Source organism: Bemisia tabaci, chromosome 1 (assembly GCF_918797505.1).
Source record: "Bemisia tabaci chromosome 1, PGI_BMITA_v3".
NCBI lineage: Eukaryota > Metazoa > Arthropoda > Insecta > Hemiptera > Aleyrodidae > Bemisia > Bemisia tabaci.
This window is the reverse complement of record NC_092793.1, coordinates 90006839-90025319: the sequence shown is the minus strand read 5'-3', so window position 1 is coordinate 90025319 and position 18481 is coordinate 90006839. Positions and strand designations below refer to the sequence as shown.

At 37.1% G+C, this 18481-nt stretch overlaps 2 protein-coding genes across 4 annotated transcripts in view; one reads left to right on the top strand and one right to left on the bottom strand.

The window, feature by feature from the left end:
* Positions 1-18481, top strand: part of LOC109034966 (uncharacterized) — a 157206-nt gene that overhangs the window by 81496 nt on the left and 57229 nt on the right. The gene's annotated exons all lie outside the window — the stretch shown is intronic.
* Positions 1-18481, bottom strand: part of Miro (mitochondrial Rho GTPase) — an 87206-nt gene that overhangs the window by 49174 nt on the left and 19551 nt on the right. For 2 of the 3 annotated variants that reach the window (XM_072306464.1, XM_072306465.1), the window contains exons 2-6: positions 13654-13859; positions 13228-13278; positions 10405-10506; positions 8547-8588; positions 6368-6536 (exon numbers count right to left, since the gene is read on the bottom strand). In XM_072306464.1, the coding sequence (XP_072162565.1) occupies positions 6368-6536; positions 8547-8588; positions 10405-10506; positions 13228-13278; positions 13654-13859 (570 nt within the window). The remainder of the gene's footprint in view (positions 1-6367; positions 6537-8546; positions 8589-10404; positions 10507-13227; positions 13279-13653; positions 13860-18481) is intronic. The other variant, XM_072306466.1, reaches the window with a different exon arrangement.

Here is an 18481-nt window from a genome sequence, read left to right as displayed (position 1 = left end):
CAAAGCAATGGTCAAATTTGAGCCCACCCCGAAATCTGAAATGACCTGTTAAGTGCTGAAAAAAAACATTACCAAGTTTAAGCCCCTATTTTGAGGTAAAAAATTAGTGAATCTTCAGAGCCTAAAAACATACATAGATTGATCGTTGTCAACCGCTAAATATCAGAAAGTTCCTGGATTGTGGGAGTGGGTTGATGTTAACCCTTATTATTACCCTTCATCTCTGCACAAACAATTTAACACAAGCATCTCTTAGCTACTGAACTAGCCGGGTGCGCCTGAAATGACTTACTAATAACTTTGAATGTACATCAAAAACTCAAGCTGGAGGTTGTAGTTGGTGACTCCCTGATGGGTTATTGGGCAATTTCGAAGAAGGTCATCGGAGTTTTCGGAAAAATAATCGAATTCTTGTGGTTTTTTAGGGGTAAAATAACAACATTGGCCTAGAGGCTACAAATTAAACCCCCTCTCCCTCATCCTTGCCTTGGCCGATTTGAATTTTTAGTATGTTTTCTTCTGGTACAAGATGAGACTTTCCTGAAATTTTCATGCCCGTACAAAATGCATTGCCCCCCGCGGCAGCGTTGCCAAGTTGCGGACTCCAAAATATCGGATTTGATGATAAAATGAAGGTTTCGAAGTGCGATTTCCATTCAAAATCAAACATTCAAATCGTAGGTTGTAGTAGGGTACTCCCTGGTGGGTTTTCGGCCAATTTAGAGATAGAGTGTTTGAGCTGTCAGAAAAAGAATTGAATTTTTGTGGTTTTTTAGGGGTAAAACCTCTTCTCCCTCATCCTTGTCGTGACCAATCTGAATTTTTAGTATGTTTTACCTGGTATAAGATGTAACTTTCTTTAAAGTTTCATACCCGTACAAAATTGTTTGCCCCCCGTGGCAGGGTGCTTTTAAAGAACAGTTCATTTTCCTTGTTACTTGCATTTTTTCCCCTTGAAAATTATTCTTTTTTTTCCTTTTACTTTTTTTTTCAAAATTTTACGCCTGACCTGTTCCTGATTTCATTTTGTCTAATTTTCGAGTATTGATTACTTTTTTTTATGTTTCTTTGTCTTCCTTTTCACTTCCCTTTTTTTTTTACTTAGAGTGCCTAAAATGTCATTACCGTAACCTGTTACTTTCTGGAATTGGGAAATTCGACCTTGAATAAAACCACTTTTTTTTAAACTAATACGCCAATCAAATGTATCATTAGTTTAAGTATATCCTAGAGAATATTTCACCTTAAGCTTAAGTTTCAAGTCCAATTATTTTCGAATTTACGGAGCGAAAAATACTTGTTACTCAGTTTCGTGTCATTACCGTAACCCCTATTTGTCGTGCTTGTTTCGGCCGTTAGAGAGCAGTGCAGTGTTTGTTTATCATTTGAGTGCTATCTTTCTGGAAGAAACACGACTGGAGAGTAAAAATCAGTTTTTGTATAAAACTTATTGTGAAATTTGTTAGATTTTCATGGAATTTTCTGTAAAAGGGTAACTTACTACCATCATTACCATAACGGTATAAAACCTGCTACAAATTCGATTAATTCTTCGAGTAATGTCGCTCTCTTATGCAAGCCATTGGTCTAACCTCAAAAGTGCAATTTTATATCCATCGGTTGATATTTGTGTGAATTGGCGCCAAAAAACGGCGTGTTCCTCATTACCGTAACCATCATAACTATAACTCCCATTTTAAATGTTGGTGGTTACGGTAATTATGCCAAGGTTACCCTAGTTAATTTGAAGACTGAATACATTTAAGCCGCACAGTTAATTAAAAGACGAATAAGGAGGGATATTATATCCTACGTAGTGTAGTTAAACCCCTCAGATTTTTTCCCTTTTTTTTCAAGTTTCTCCTTTTTAAACGGTATTAAAATTGACCTAGTTTCTTAGAAGATTGAATTTTCACACAATAGGTTTTTGTATTTAAAAGTTACGGGACAAGTAGATGTATTTAACTTTAGATGTCAGATTTTTATTTTCTTTCCTAGATTTAGAAGAGGCGTTCCTCTTTAAAATGTATTTAAATGTTGGTACCTAGTGCTTTGTTCAATCACATTTTCTTTAAAATTTGTTTGCTTATTTATTTTTGTCCGTAATGCAAAATGTTACCAAAATTGTTTTCAAGGGTATTAAGTCAATATGTTGCAATACAAAATAGGCAGCATTATTTGAAATGCGTTTTGCTTTCTAGTTCAATTAAGTTTCATCATTAAAAAAATAAGAAAATGTTGTCTTTTATAATATTTTAATTTTAAATGCCTATTTAAATACTTTTAAAATAACTTGTTTACTGCTTGCATTTTGATCTTTAGATAGCCAGTTCTTAATTTTTTACAGGAATTTACTTTGTAGTAAAACATATTTCACTTATTGATACATTAGACAATTTATTTCATTATTAAGTAAGCACTCACTGTAAATTTATTGGAAATGGTCATTACTGTAACTTTTGCGTCATTACCGTAACCTTCTCGTCATTACCGTAACCCACTATTTTTCCTTGTTTACTTAAAATGACCTGGAAATTGTTGAAATTTTGTAACATGGATAATTCATGATGCACACTTGACTGAAAAGCAATCAAAGGCCGAGACTTTTCTTTACTAGGGATGTAAGACCAAAATAAAAGCGATTGCTTGGTTAATTTTCCCGTTAGGTTTAGCTTATAATTGTTCAAAATAACTATTTTTTTGCATTTGAGATTATTTTTATTTTCATATAATAGATAGAAATACACATATTTATTGATTAAAAACCAGAAAGTTACTAAAGGACTATTTTCCTTGTCCGGACAGAGAAAAATCTACGTAAAATATTGAGGTTAAGGTAATAACGGGAGTCGGTGCAGCACACTTTTAATTAACTGAAAAAATAAATTTTAGGGGAATATTTTTCGACACCACTACTTAAACCTGATTAGATGAGTCCTAAGGGTCACAGAAGGTATCACATTCAAGCTTTTCAACGACTTTTAATTTTTGACATTTACAAAAAAATACTGTCTGAAAAATGAACTGATGGCGAAGATTTTAAGAAAAATTCTAAGAAATTAAGAGACAGTCAAATAAGTTCAGAGCGTTACACCTATGAAAATCGTAAACATTCGAATCAGCTGATTGTGGCTACGTGCACTGGTGAATTCACCGATACATTGATATCATGTTCGCTGGAACTTTCCTGATTCATTAATAGGTCGCAGCACCTCCTGATGAGCGGGGTTGTTGCTATTTCTACTTCCGTTTGAATATTAAGTAAGTTTTCATTTCTCATTGTGGTCAATGTTATTTCTAATTTTTCTAAAACTTTCAGTTGGTTAGGATCTCTATTTTTGTGCAGAATTTTCGTCTCATTGAAATTAATTTTGTGGCCCGTATTTTTCATATGTTTGAATACATTGGATGTTTGTTGCTTAGCATGCTCTTTGACTCTAACTTTGATAGATTGCTCCCTTTTTCCTATATATCTACCATTGCATGTTTGACACTCTATTTGGTAGATACCTGAACAATTATCATCCGATTTTTTCTGATGATTTTTATTTTTGCTTTTACTGGCCAGTTTTTTAATTTTATGAATCACGATGCTGTTAGTACTGTGCTGCTAGTTTGTGGTCATGTTTTCTAAAAATTGTATCCAAAATATTGCTGGACTCATTACAGAAATGCATTTTTCATAGGGATTTTTCATGCATTTCTTAATAATTTTATTGATTAGTTCAGTAAAATCCTTTAGAGGGTATTTTTTGTGTTGTAATGTGTTACTGCCAATCATGAAATTTTGAAATTTTTTATCTATTTCTACTTCACTCAAGATGGCAACACTATTACTCTTATCGACCGGAATAATATCTATGTTATTATCAGCAAGTTTTTGGGCTATAGTTTTATACATTTTGAAATGCATTTGTGCTCTTCATTTTTTTTAAACATTTTTTTGTATTCTATGGTTACATTGGATTATTTTCTCTGAGTCCTTAATAACACTACTTCTAACTCCATTTTGCTTGCCTATATCTGCAGTGCTGATTACTTTTTCACAAGTCATTAAGATATCTGCACTATTTGTCTTATTCATGAGGTTCATTTTTATGATATTGTTTAATACATTTGTTTCTTCTTTGTTGAATTTCACATTGGATAAATTGTAGGATCTAGGTGCAAATACATGGTTATGTTTTTTCTTAGCAAAATTTTGGTGCCGTGTTTTGATATGATTGTAGATCTTTTTATTTATGATTGTACGTTTATTATTAATAATGGGAGACAAATTATCTTGAGAGAATCTAAAAATACGTTCTTGGGTGTTGTTGTCCAGCTCATCATCGTTGAATAAAATTTGCTTAGCTTTCTTGATTTCACGTATGTGGTGATTGAGTTTGAAAAACAGATGGTCCAGTTCGGCTGATATCCAGTATCTCTTGGCAAGTTTGATCGTTTGTGCTGCTGCCTTTGTCTTGTTATTCGTAAATAAGTCTACATACCTTGGAATTACTTTGTTTTTTCGGCACTGTTTATTTATGTAGATATTCAGCTTCGTTTTCTCCAACTTGGTGACATGTTTATAGTGCAAGAATGCGGCATTAGCTTGGTGAGCTTTGTTTGTATGTGAGTAAGAGCCAAGGTGTTGTGTTTAATATTTATTAATCACTGAGGTACCTTTCGGCTTACACCATCTTCATTTCCTGTTCAGGCATCTTCAGAGCGTCAGTAACTATGGACATTTACTACCACTCTTAAGATGCCTGTAAAGGCGAAATGCATTAGAAACTGATACACAACGAAGTAAGCACCGTAGCACCATTGGTATACCATCACATTATTAGATTTAGATTATCTTCATTAATTTAGAGGATATGACAAATATTAACTTACTTTACGAATACCCCTCATATTGTGATCTTTTGCAAATTATTTATTCTTTAAATTATTGAAGGTAATTTTCTTTACAGTAAGAAGGCTTCTGGATTCGAACTATCCAATCCACTGTGAGAGGAGGTCGATTTCGGGGACTTAGAAACGTTTTTTGAATCGTCGTTATCCACTCATTTTACTCGTGTTTTTATTTTTCATGTTTTTGGGAAAAATTTGGGGGCAAAATTTTAGATAGGACGTCCAAAGTATTGACTGCGACAGGGATGAGGTTTGGGGGATAAGAGAAAGTTCTCAAATTCTACTTTCTGTTGATGGAGTAGATTTAAGAACTATCTGTCAACCCGAACCACTTATTTTTCCCGGATTCATCGCTTCATTTGGCCTCTGTCTTGTTGAGTTAACTGCACCCATCGAGTTAGTAATGGCATAATTTTCATGGTACTTAAATGTATAGAGTACAGACGAATCATAATGACCGCTTCTGAACAAAATAAAAATCCAGTGCTTGAGGTTGCAACGCAATTCGGGTCATTTTGACAAATTTTAAATCGTAAAGCTGGAAACTTTGCAATTCTAAATTGTTCAAATATGCCTTTTCTAATCGAAAACTCTCAGATTGCACAATTCTAGTAAAATTTTGGAGGAAATCACACCTCGAAACCTTCATTTTATCATCAAATTCAATATTTTGGAGTCTGCAACTTGGCAACGTTGCCACAGGGAGCAACAAATTTTTTCACGGCAAGGATGAGGGAGAAGAGGTTTTACCCCTGAAAAACCACCAAAATTCAATTCTTTTTCAAAAAGCTCAAACACTCTACTCCTAAATTGGCCGAGTATCCTACTACAACCTACGATTTGAATGTTTGATTTTGAATGGAAATCGCACTTCGAAACCTTCATTTTATCATCAAATCCGATATTTTGGAGTCCGCAACTTGGCAACGCTGCCGCGGGGGGCAATAAATTTTGTACGGGCATGAAAATTTCAGGAAAGTCACATCTTATACCAGAAGAAAACATACTAAAAATTCAGATCGGCCAAGGCAAGGATGAGGGAGAGGGGGTTTAACTTGTAGCCTCTAGGCCAATGTTGTTATTTTACCCCTAAAAAACCACAAAAATGCGATTATTTTTCCGAGAACTCCGATGACCTTCTTCGAAATTGCCCAAAACCCCATCCTCCAACTTGGATTTTTGATGTACATTCAAAGTTCTTAGTAAGTCACTTCAGGCGCACCGTGCTAGATGAACCTATAATTAACCATGCATAGCAAAGTGAGTAAAAAGATGGCCCATGGTTTTGATATACTTGGATTCGAATGATATGGGATTATTAACAGATTAATGAGTTCTAGTTTAAAATGAAATGTGACGTGGGACGATGCCTCTGGAAATGATAGTATCTGTTCAACACAAGAAAATAATATACTTATTTAAAAACAAACATGAAATGCTATATTAGGCAATGAATTCGGTTGAGTACCTTTCAGAGTGATGAAATCATCCTCATTTAGTCCTCCTTTTATGTTTTTACCTAGGATGGCTTTGACATCATTTAATGCTTCTGGTCTTAAAGGTGATTCAAAACATCGGCATTGAAACACATTCAATTCATGGTCATCTAAAACACCATTATTGTCCAAATCACAGATCTGAAAGTTTCACAAATGCCAAAATTAGAAAAAAAAAAAAAAAAAAAAATGCCTTCAACATACTGGAGTGTCACAAAAACATAAAAAATATATATCTTACACATAGTAACCATGATTCCTGCGCCTTTCACTCTATTGATAAAGTTGATAAATAAACACGGAAAAAACTTATCTTGGTTTGCAATGTTGCAGACTTTTAGTTATGCTCAATTCCATGAGCAAAGAACGAGGCAACAAGTATACTTGAAAATGTGCTTGATTTTTCTTCACTATTTGGAAAATAATTTTGTAAAATTTGAAAAAATGAAACAGGAGCAGAAAATAAGGGTGCAAAAACTTCTAGACCATGCGACTTCCAGGTCATAGTTGGTCGTGTGCATTGACAGCAAGGCCCTGATAATAGGTTCTAAAAATACGAAGACCGTCTATGAGGTCTTAGGAATTAAAAGGCAAGCTATCATTAGGGTGAATAAAACAAGTGTTTTGTGAAATCATGGCAATTTTTAAAGTAAAGAGCAAAAGGAAAAAAGGTTTAATCTCTTTGAGAATTTTAAGAAAAAAAGGAGTTTTTTACAAGGAGTTCTATGCTGCTAATACAGTACAAAAACTAGGTGATAGGAAGCTCAAAGAGTGTGGTTGCATGGTTATCCCTGCATCCTTGAATATGACTGGGGAGCTGGAGAAAAGGCCGTTTTTTCCAGTTTCTCGAGTTTGAGACCGTTTTTCGTGTAGACAGTCCAAGCTGAGAGAGAGTGTCAAGTATCGAGTCCTATCGAACTTTTCACGATCTTTCTGAATTTGTTATTATTTTTGTTGTATTACAAACAAAAAATGCTCCCCAAGCCCCCCCCCCCAAAAACCCCTAAGCCCCCCACCCCACAAAAAACCACAAACCCCCCCCCCCCCAAAATCGTGAAAAATTCTCTGAATGGCCCACTTAACATGATTTTTCACCATTTTCACTCGTTCCAATCGAAAGTACGCAAAAAATTACTCGGGTACAGGTATCCCATGAATGATTGGCGAATCTTCCCGGAGAGTTAGAGAATTTTCATCTTTTATTCAAGGATGGTTCCATTCAACAAAAGTCTATTTTCAACTATGAGCACAATTTTTCCACACCGTAATTTTTGGCGTGTTTCATGTACTGGTAGGTAACTTTAATCTGTTAAATTTTGGTGATGTGGCAAAATTGTGCTGGGTGTAAATGAAGACTAATAATCGTGGAAAATGCAGTTTTTTCGGTTTTCTCAAGTTTAGAGCTGTTTTTCGTGTTGACAGTTTAAGCTGAGAAAAAGTGTAACCAATGATTTCAAACGGATTTTTTACGCTCTTCTTGAATCTGCAATCGTTTTTCTTGTATAATTATCCGTTTTCTAGTTACAGGTGAAAAGTTGCCAAAAAACCCCAAAAATCGTTGAAAATGTCTAGAATAACCCACTAAAAGTGGGTTTAGACAATTTTCGCCTGTTCCATTGAAGAGTACGCAAAAAAATTACGGTTTTGAAGCTCCCGTATTCATAAAACAAAGCTTTCTTGGGCTCGTCATAAAATTAAAACCATTTTTCAGCCGAAAAATTGAGTCGGCTGTTTTGGCAGGAAAACGATGCACAATCGCAAAAACATTTTGCGCCAGAATGCACCTACCCTAGGGTACTTAAAATATGGGTTCAGATGATTTTTTGAAGTGGGGCCAAAGTCGGTCCTTATCGATACCCCTCCTTTGTAAGTGACGACGAGCATAAATGGAAAAATACCAAAAGTCAGGGGTGCCTCACTGCCCTGCTAAATGACGGTCAGATACTTAAATCATTCTTTTTGTGACAATATGAATAGGAAACATTTCCTCTGAAAATTTGAAGTTTGTGAGGTTGCCCGTCTTGAGGGACTGTATTCTCAATTCAAGAGTCTCACATTTTAATTACCGTTCATGAAATTTTGAAAATAGCTCAACTTCTTGGGATAGTTTTGTGTAAAAATATGATAGTGCGAAAATGAAGGATTGCTCACCTTGAATATTCTAGCTAGAGCCTCCTTGCATTCATCTGTTAACTGAAAGAGAATTAAAATTTAAAAAAAAAATATTGAAATATATCAACAAAATGAATAAAAATCTCGATCTCCTTTAAATAGTATGTGTTTACTAGCCTTTCTGGATGCGCGAAAGGCGACCGTCACGGCTAGCCAAGGGTCTGTGCCCCCTGGACCCCCGGTCACGCGCTACACAGGTGACATTCGGCTCCCTCCGGGAGCCATTTTTCTGAGTATGTATTTGGACATTTGATCACTAAGATGTCTACATTTTGGCGACTCTCAAGACAAAAATGATTTTGTCACAGAACCTTGTTACTGGAGCATGCCATCATTTGCACATTAATAAATATGTGGAAATGAAGCAATGATGGGGATCGATCATTTCTTCGAAGACGCATTTGAGTGGGACGTCAGTCCCATCAGGTGGAGGATAGTGACAATTCGTGATTTCCATCTGCGATTCCTCGCTGAAGTAGCAAAAGTTCATTTTTACTTCCTGAGAAGATTATCAGTGGCGAAGGGGTCTAAAAACTGCTCAATGATAGTACAGTTCAAGTTCCGAATCACTATAAGCCCACTCGTGTTATTTTCTTATACTTTCATTGCATTTTGTTTCTGATGTTTTTGTTTAATTCTCTCTGATTGCATGAGTAATTACGTCCTCATTTCATTTCCTTTTCCTTTCGTTTTTTCCTTTTTTGTAGCTTCTGTGTCCATTTTACAATTCTTTTTTTAAAATAGCTTTCCCTAGAATACATTTGATGCTTCAAACGGAACACACACTCTGCTGTTGCCAGGTAAGTTGCTTCTGCAGCACTTTTCCCGATTTAAACCCATGTAAAATATTCACATTTATCGCACAATCTGGCAACCCTATCAAGTAAGATAGAAAAAAGTGGAATCTACTAAATGGTGGAATCCTTCCACTCTTGTATGAATGATGATCGAGTGAAATTAATGAAATATAAATAATAGTGCGTGATAGCTGCATCCATCTATTGTACCATTTGCTTGAAAAAGAAGAAGAAATTAATTGGTGAGTGGAGGCTTTGTCGTAACGCTTCAGCATGGTGAACGCTCCAGCATTTGTTAATTAACTTTTTTCTTTTTTTTTTAAGAGGGTCATCCAAAATGTAAGGTACCCTACTTTGTGCCTTTTGAACAAAACGATATAAGCCAAATTTGTAAAAAAAGACAAGTCAAACATACTTAAGCTTTGAAAAAAGCACAAATTTTATAAAATCGGTCATGAGGTTCATGAGAAAACCCGATTTTACCGAGACAACCTCCTGTCACCACATGCCCACTCCTGAACTCTGGATGCGTGGAGAGTCGATTATTCCAAACTCTATTTATCACAGCAAAGCTTTACATTGAAAAGGAATTTAAAAGCTTTTATTGAGTAGACTATACACCTGCAGTTCATATAGAACACAAAAATCAAATTTTAATCGCCTTTGAACTAAAAATATATTACTGCAGTATTAGTTGATAAGACTGGAGAAACAAATAAACTTGGCCTCTACAAACAAAAACAAAAACAGATGAGGATAGAACTCATCGTAAAGCCAAATGAGCTTCCTTCACCAGTATGAATTGAAAATCATGTTAACGATGTATCACAGAAAACATTTAGGGGTGTAATCATCAAAAAATGAAAAAATGAAGCATGGGGGTTGGACCGCAGAGCTGCCAAGAGGAAAGCCCCCTGGTCGAAATAAGAAAAGTTACAAAAAAAACAACTTCCCAAAATCAAAAAATCCGTTATGCATTTACTAGCGAATCTTCCATAGAAAAAATTACATGATAATAAATAGAAAAATTAAACACTCACGTCTTGTTTCTCAGGCATATAAATGGGAGCCATTGGATGAAGTACTGCCTTCTGAGCATAATAAAACATTTCACTAATGTTGTGTAATGTTTTTGCTGAACACTAAACAAGAAAAAAGGAGTACGGTCACAAACATACAATCGTGATATTTACACACATATCTCAATTTTTTCCTCCACCTGGCTCTAAGGGATGGCGGATTTTCCTCTTGACGAATGATGAATGATTTCACAAAATAACTACGTAGCGATTTGGTGAACAGAAAAGAACCTACTAATAAGATGGCAGTGTTGGGGGAAGCTTTCTTGTTATGCGAGATTAGGGTGACTCCAAAATAAAAAGGACCCCGCACACCTCTTATGGGAAAGTCCACCACGATGGATCTTTAATTTTTTGGTTGCAATCGATTCTCCTCAAGATGCTGATCAAAAGTTATCATTGCGTCAACTTCCTACGATGCACCGTTTTTGCACAAAACGCCCGAAAAAATTCAATTATTCGGCGATGAATCAAAAAGAACAAAGCATTCAAGAATAGGCCTGATGTAAATAAGGAAAAACGTAGCGCGTATCTATCTTCTTATCTGTTCCTGCCGACTCAATGGCTACCTTTCTCCGGCTCTTGTCCGGTTGACGTTCACTGTATTTCTTCAACTTTTCTGTTCTTATGCTCCTTAAGAATCTGATTTGAATGGTCGAGCAAAACGGCGTGCAGAATCTGAGATAAGACTGCCGCTTGATGCTGGAGTTCCCCTGATTTCCTTGTTGACGCACAGCCGACCGTTCACTCGAGTGCTGAAATGAGGAATCTTTCCGACTCTTATCGCCGAATAATTGAGTGTTCTCGGACGTTTTTTGCGAAAACGGTCCATCATAGAAAGTTGGCGCAATGATAACTTTTGATTAGCATCTTGAGGAGAATCGATTGCAATAAAAAAATTAAAGATCCATCGCGGTGCACTTTCCTATAAGAGGTGTGCAGGGTCATTTGTCTCAGATTTCGGTTCCCAGTAGAAATTCTGGAGCTTTCGTGACAAGAATAGAGCTGAAAAAAATTTAGGGTCCATCCGTCAATTTTTGGAGGGACCTCAAACCCTCCCCCCCCCCTTTTAGAGCCAAAAACCAGGATTTTTCCTACTTTAACTTTTAAGCAATTTTAATGCACACTGTGCATTTTCAACATCGGCTCCCAATAGAAAATCTAAAAGCTAAAATACTAAAGTAGAGGTATATAAAATTTGGGAATGATAGGATTATTTTTAGGGGGTGGTCAGCTGGTTACTCCCCTTGCACGCCAAAAAAAAACCTACGGTTCCGCGCTTTTTTCATCGGATTTAAGTCCGTCTCGAGCTTAAAAAAGTATTTGATGGTAAAAAGAGCATGAGCTAGTTGCAGAGGATGTGAACAAAGAAATGAAGCCACATTGTCATTGAAATCCGTTCCGATGGAGACGAAAAATCGAGGAATTCAATTGGTGCGCAAATATTGTGTTAGCAGAATCTTCAATCTGGAGGAGCCTCAAAGACAGTTACTTTCGGTTTTGTCGAAATTACAAAACTTCTCAACAGTATCAATAAAGAAATTGTCCGAGTTGTCAAAGTCGGAAAACCCCTACCTTAAAATAGTGATGACTTTACTTTCAGTGAACGCTGAAATTGTAAAATCTTGGTGTGGAAATAGTATCGATTAAGAGATCGTTCGTGTTGTCAAAATTGGAAAAACTCTACCTTAAAATAGTAGGTATTGACTACAGTTTATATGAACAGAATAAAAAGTACGCAGTATATCCAAGCATAAGGTAGTTAATTTCGGTTTTTATTGAAATCATAAAAATCTCAAGCTAAATGGTACTGTAAAGATAACGTTCCAGGTGTCCACAAGAGACAGAGTCATTCGCCACTTTTAAGAACTTTCTGAATGTACATCTTGTCTCAGACACTCATCCGCTCTATTCTGGTCGTGTCGAGATGGACACGTCCAATTGAAGGCGATGAGGTGCGATGGATTTAGATGGGTGACAATGCAAGAATTGCAAGATATGTGAAAATGAAACTATGTTTTGATGTAACTTTTCAGATTGTTTACTAGAGGGTCATTCCATGTCTAGGTAGTCCAGGGGGTATTTTTTTTCCTTCAAATGACCCAACAATATTTATATTTGGACTCCTTAAATACATCTAGTTTTCGGAAATATATGGGATTTACCTCAGTTTTGCTTTTTTTCTCGCAATTTTTAAGTGTTTTGTAACTCTTGTAACTGTTCGCTTAGCCTCATCCCACTGTAAAATAGTGACAGTTTGGTAGCACTGTTTTCTGATTTCACCACCAAATCAAGTTTGAGTTTATGTTTACATTTGTCAAAAAACAGATAAAATGTGCTCCTGGAAAGTTTCACCTTTTAAAAGTAATTACTGTTTATCATATGTAACTTTTAAAACTTGGTGTATTGACGGTCACATCCGTAACACAAAACAGGGGTTGTTCAATGTAACTATTTTAATTCATGTCATTTTGAAATGACAATTTTAAAAGTTCAAAAAAAAGTTCATTCTTCTAGTGCTGATTATTTTTTAATTAAACCCCAAGAAAGTGTCCAAATTCTTGTTTAAAGTTAAATTGTTGTCACACCCAGAACAGTGAAATGACCCTAAAATATTTTGATGGCAGAAAAAAGACAACTCCTAAGTATAGCTCTTTTACGTAGCTGACTTCAAGGTAACAAAAATTAAGATGCATCATTTGGTCGTTTCACAAACGACAATTTATAGATGCGATCATGAACTACATGGAGTATATTAGAGATGAAAAGGTGGATAATTCTTACCTCAATAAAACTCTCAACCTCAGGGTAGGTGGACATAATATTTAGAGCAGCCTGAAACAGAACGAATGCATAATTGCGGCGGTTTAATTTCACATAAAAAGTCGGGAAATGAAAACTTTTTAAGAGTATAAGTAGAGAAAAAATTGAGAGTTTCTACTATTTGGAACGAAATAAAGAATTTTACTTTCAGGAGGAGAAAATGCAATGTTGACACAAATTAATGAAATTTGTTTTTAGAAAATACAAACAGTCCAGAATTAGGATGGTGAGCTCTCTAGATGTAGTAATTTTGAGAATGAAGAGAGAGGCAGCAAAATAAGAATGCTGGACACAGCATTTGATTACAGAGAGAGAGAGAGAAAAAAATTACATACGATTTTCAATCCCTTCTGGAAGCCTAATAAGGATGAAGAAACACCTACTTACATCTGTGGTTGAGTAATTTATGAGGTCCGCTTTGTTGCCGACAAGAACGATTGGCATTTTGACAAGAGGGAGAGTCCCTCTGATCAAGGGGATCCAGTAATTAGTGATGGCAGCAAGACTATCCTCATCGATAACAGAGTAAACTAAGCAGACTACATGTGCACGATGCAGCTCATCTTGAAGCTGGTCTTCAGAGAGTTCCAAAGCTGCACAACAAATGACAGTGAAAAATTATCAGTAAAAACAAAACAGACAATGTCTTTTTTCACAGACGCTATAGTTATAAGCTGGTTTAAAAAAAAAAAACCAAGTAACAGTGATTGGTAATACTAAGTCCTTTGAGAAAAAATGTTCATGCTGTCCACCCGAAACATTTCGGTCGTTAGGATTTAGGTATTGCATAGGTTAGGTTAAATTAGGTTAGAAGAAGGTAGGCTATTTTTGGCCAAAATATCGTTCCGTTACGTTAGTTTTAAAACAACATACAAATACGATAGCCCCACAACTATTAGCTATGTTTATGCGAGCCTCTAAACCTAATTTCAATCGAAACCTGAGTTTGAAACCAAGGTTCAAATCACGGCATAAACAATACGGAACTAACGAAATGTAGGTTTCCGAAATTTGTGTTTGAAACCTTATTTTACACTAAAGACTAGGTTATCGCACTCCGCATAAACAAACCGGAGGTTGAAATTAGTTGAAATTCGACTTCAAATGCGGTTTTCAGGTGCGCGATCGGCAATATGGCAGATTCCGGATTTATTATCATAACGTTCGTAAACAACTGGTGCTTATCCCACGATTTAGCTTTAATTTTGCCATTATTCAACATTTTTTACAATCATACTTTTACTTTAATTGTTGCTTAAGCACTTTTATGTGATTCCTTCAGTTATATGTGGCTTATTTATCCTTATTTAGCTAAACGTAGGACGTTATTTTCTAGTGAAGGTGTTTAGTGTCAGATGGAATCCAGGCTTATTACTGCTTTTTCAGATTATTCTTGCAACTCTAATCAACATTTTATAACTACAGAAGCAACGCAGGCAAAGAGCTTTACAGGCTACAATTGAGTAATAGCCTTACCTACCAGTTCATCATCTGCGGAGAACTTTTTTACTGTATCCACACGATTTGCCTAGGATTTCAAGATAAGGCACCCTGCTTCCCTTTAAGTAGTGCACCGAATATTTTCATTTCAATCTACCGATTAAATCTAAAATCTGATCCAATCAGAGCTGTGTAGCTCTTGAATTTGTGTGTTATCCATGTATCTATTTCCTGGTTGTCCTACTGGAAGTGTGAGACCAGCCACAACCGTGACCTGCGGACTTATTTCTTTGATCCAATCTCTTGTAAATGATGACTCAAATTCTGAGGCCATCATTTATTGAAACTAGTTCAAAGTTTTTGCTCCAAAGTATCGTCAATCTTTCATACTGAGGCAGAAGGAAAGAGATTTTTTGGTGAGTGCTCTGTTATCCAAGATTTGCAATTTGAGATAAGAATACGGTTTTTATTGAGGCGTGTAACAATTTTTGGTCGTTGAATCACTTGTCATAATTGAGCCTTGGCGTTAGAGATGCATCAACTGTGGGAAGTGGCTCTGCCTGTGCAAAAATATCTTGTGACAGCAGTGAATGTTAGTAAATGCGCTTTACAGATAGACTGAAAGCTCCATATTCCAATCCACCCGAATAATTAAATTCCAAAGCATTTTTGAATTGAGTTCATATCGAATCTCAATGGGAGAACAATATACAGTGTAAGCTAAAGAATATCAGTGGTAAGGTTGGGTTTGTGTCTTAGGTTAATGAAATGCAATGGCAGGTTCTGAAATCTTGTCTGTCAGTTGCTCTTTACATGAGTCACCATTGAAAATCAAGTTGAAGAAAAAAAACACATAGGTAGGCAAACAGTAGTGGGTAGCTTGCCTATTTTCTTCCTGTCTTGCTCATGGACTCAGAGAGCAGTCGGAAAGAGGGGTGAGAAACAGGATTTCAGCGTGTGTCTCTGGGAATGTGGAAACTTAAAATTTGTGAAGCGTCATCAGTTTGTTGAGATTGTCACCGACTGTTGCCTCAAGAGGATTTAGACGCTTCTGCTTCAGCGATAGGTACATTGTTGACCTATCAATATCCGCTTATTTTGATCATATTTTGAAGGAGCAATTCCCATAAGTATTCCCGATTAGTTATTTGTTTCACTACAAAAATGGCAGACATAGGTACAATCTTTACGACACCAGGGAGTAAAGGTGCAGTGCTTAGTAGATTAGCACTCCTACACTTTCAATGCCTATATCTGCCTATTGTAAGATCATTAGAAGCTCAATAAACAACATGATGAATTTCTGCGTCTGCCACAATTATTTTTAACATCACTAAAATTATATATGATGGCAACTTTTCTGAGCTCAGAATATAAGCTCGAGCATTATTTAAAGGGTTGTTGAGATTACTTAGGTATTCATTCAATTTTTAAATATGAACGTAAAATGATTAAAAATCCACTGTCATTTTTCCAACTGTTGCTCAGAAAGTCAGTAAAGGCTTTTCTAGTGAAGATGAAGCCTCCCCTTATATATTGCGGAAAAATTGTGGAACATACACGGGATAAAAGAGTAATAATAATTTTATTGAATCAATTCATAGTGAAAAAATGAAGTGTAGCTTGTGAAAATGGCGCCAACGCATGAAATTCAAGTTCAATCGAAAATATGCGCATAAACAGCGCCAGAATCGGAAAGTTTGATTTCCCGCGAAAGTCGGGTTACAGCGCCCGCATAAACCCGACGGCGAAAACTTGCATTACAAACTCGGGTTTCGTGAAACCTCGGTTTCGAGCCTCGCATAGACGTAGCTATTGTCATATAGGACTGTAGGTATTTAAGTATGTTTCTACAAACACGGAGTCTCAAAATTCTGTAACCCCCCCCCCCCCCCCTTCTAAAATGTCCTAATTGAGCTATATTGAGACGAAACTTGGGGGATGTTTCTGGGTCAAAGAGAACTACTTCTTGGCATATACAAAAATTTTTGAGGGCAGCCCCCAGCTTTTTTTTTTTTTCAAACGACAGCTGTTCACGCCGTGAACCACGCGCCGTCCAGCCAGCGCCGATGCCCCCGCCGGCCGGCAACGCGCCGCGGTCGCTCTCTTCCCCGCGCTTCCCCTCCTCGCGGCCGCGCTCCCCCGTGACCCGCGACGCCGCCGCTATACGCTAGATAGCGTTGACGCACCCAGCTTTAGACGTTCCGCTGCTATTTCCCGTCGTCTGATTTAGAGGACCTCCCAACGACGTGGCCCATGAAATTTATGATCTACCGTACACCTCACACTGAGGCCTTCTGCTCTCGGCAAGTGTACCCCCGCAAGATGATTCCCTTTCGGCGAATTTCCACCTTATAAATTTCAGGTTCACTCAAATCAATAACCGGACATGACCATCGAGCTAGACGCGGATTCCGCATCTTGGCCCAAGACATGTAAGGCGCTTAGCCATAGAATAATAAGGCTACGCCTAGAGAAAGGACACTCTCGCAGATTTCGTGACGAAGAAGAAGAACAGGGACCTGGAGCTGGCGGGTATTGTTTACATTCGGAAATGAAAATGGCGGCGGTTGCTAACTGTAACACTCTAACTGTAGCTGATCACATGTGATTTTATCAGTCATCTGGCCAGCATGAGCACGACGAGGCTGTGGAAATCGTTTTCGTTACATTAATTTTGATACTTAAATTATTTTACTCTGTGGCAGTGACTTTTACACTTACAAAACATTAGACTCTTCTTTGGCACCACTGATTAAAGGCAACCCTGCAATTACCTGGGCCCTACTATTACATTTGATAACCTTGCAAAGAGCTGGCGGGCTCAGAAAAGTATAGACGCTATTAGTGGCGACGTCATCATAGGGATTCTCCATTATATAGAATTGGATCCAAACAATAACATTGGCATAACCTCTTTCAATGCTACCAATGCGAAAAAATCGATATATATCGCTTTTCTGTGACGTTGCACTAATAGCGTCTATAGGGCAACGGGACCTAACCAAACCTGGACACAGCAGGCGAGAGTCACAACGGTCGCTTACGCGAGTGTCCCTTCTATTGGCGTTAGCTTTATTATCCTATGGCTTAGCTTATTAGCTATACAGCGCAAGGCTCCCGTCACAGAATATACAGGCTTCACCAACAGAAGGCTCACTATGGAACGCCGTTAGTGTCAAAACCCTTTTCTTGCGCGCGCGGAATTTTTTCTGGCGCGCGGAATATTTTTCCGGCGCGCGGAAAGAAAAAACCCGTTTTCGATGAAAATCTCTGAATTTCCGGATTCCGCGCCGGTTTTCGATATATTTGCGCCGTTTGTGTCAAAACTATTTTTTCCGGCGCGGCGCTCTAAATCTGTTCCGCGCGCAGAATTTTCGATACATCGATTCCTGCTCGCCGATTGTGTCAAAACTGTTTTTTCCGGCGCTGCACCAGAAAATAATTCCGCGCGCCACTTTTTCGATATATCGATTTTTCTGCGCGCGGAGAATATTATTATCTCTCTTTTGAACGATTTCCATTAAACCGTTGGAGGGAAAAAAGTGCAGTGTTGCCGATAATTTAAATTTAATTTAAAACCATAAGTTATCCTTTCCCGCCACTTTTGGCTTTAGGCTTTACTTGTTCTGTAACTACTGTAACCGCCCGGCTTGGCTCCTAAATTTAAATTATCGGCAACACCGCACTTTTTCCCCTCCAACGGTTTAATGGAAATCGTTCAAAAGAGAGATAATATTCTCCGCGCGCAGAAAAATCGATAAATCGAAAAAGT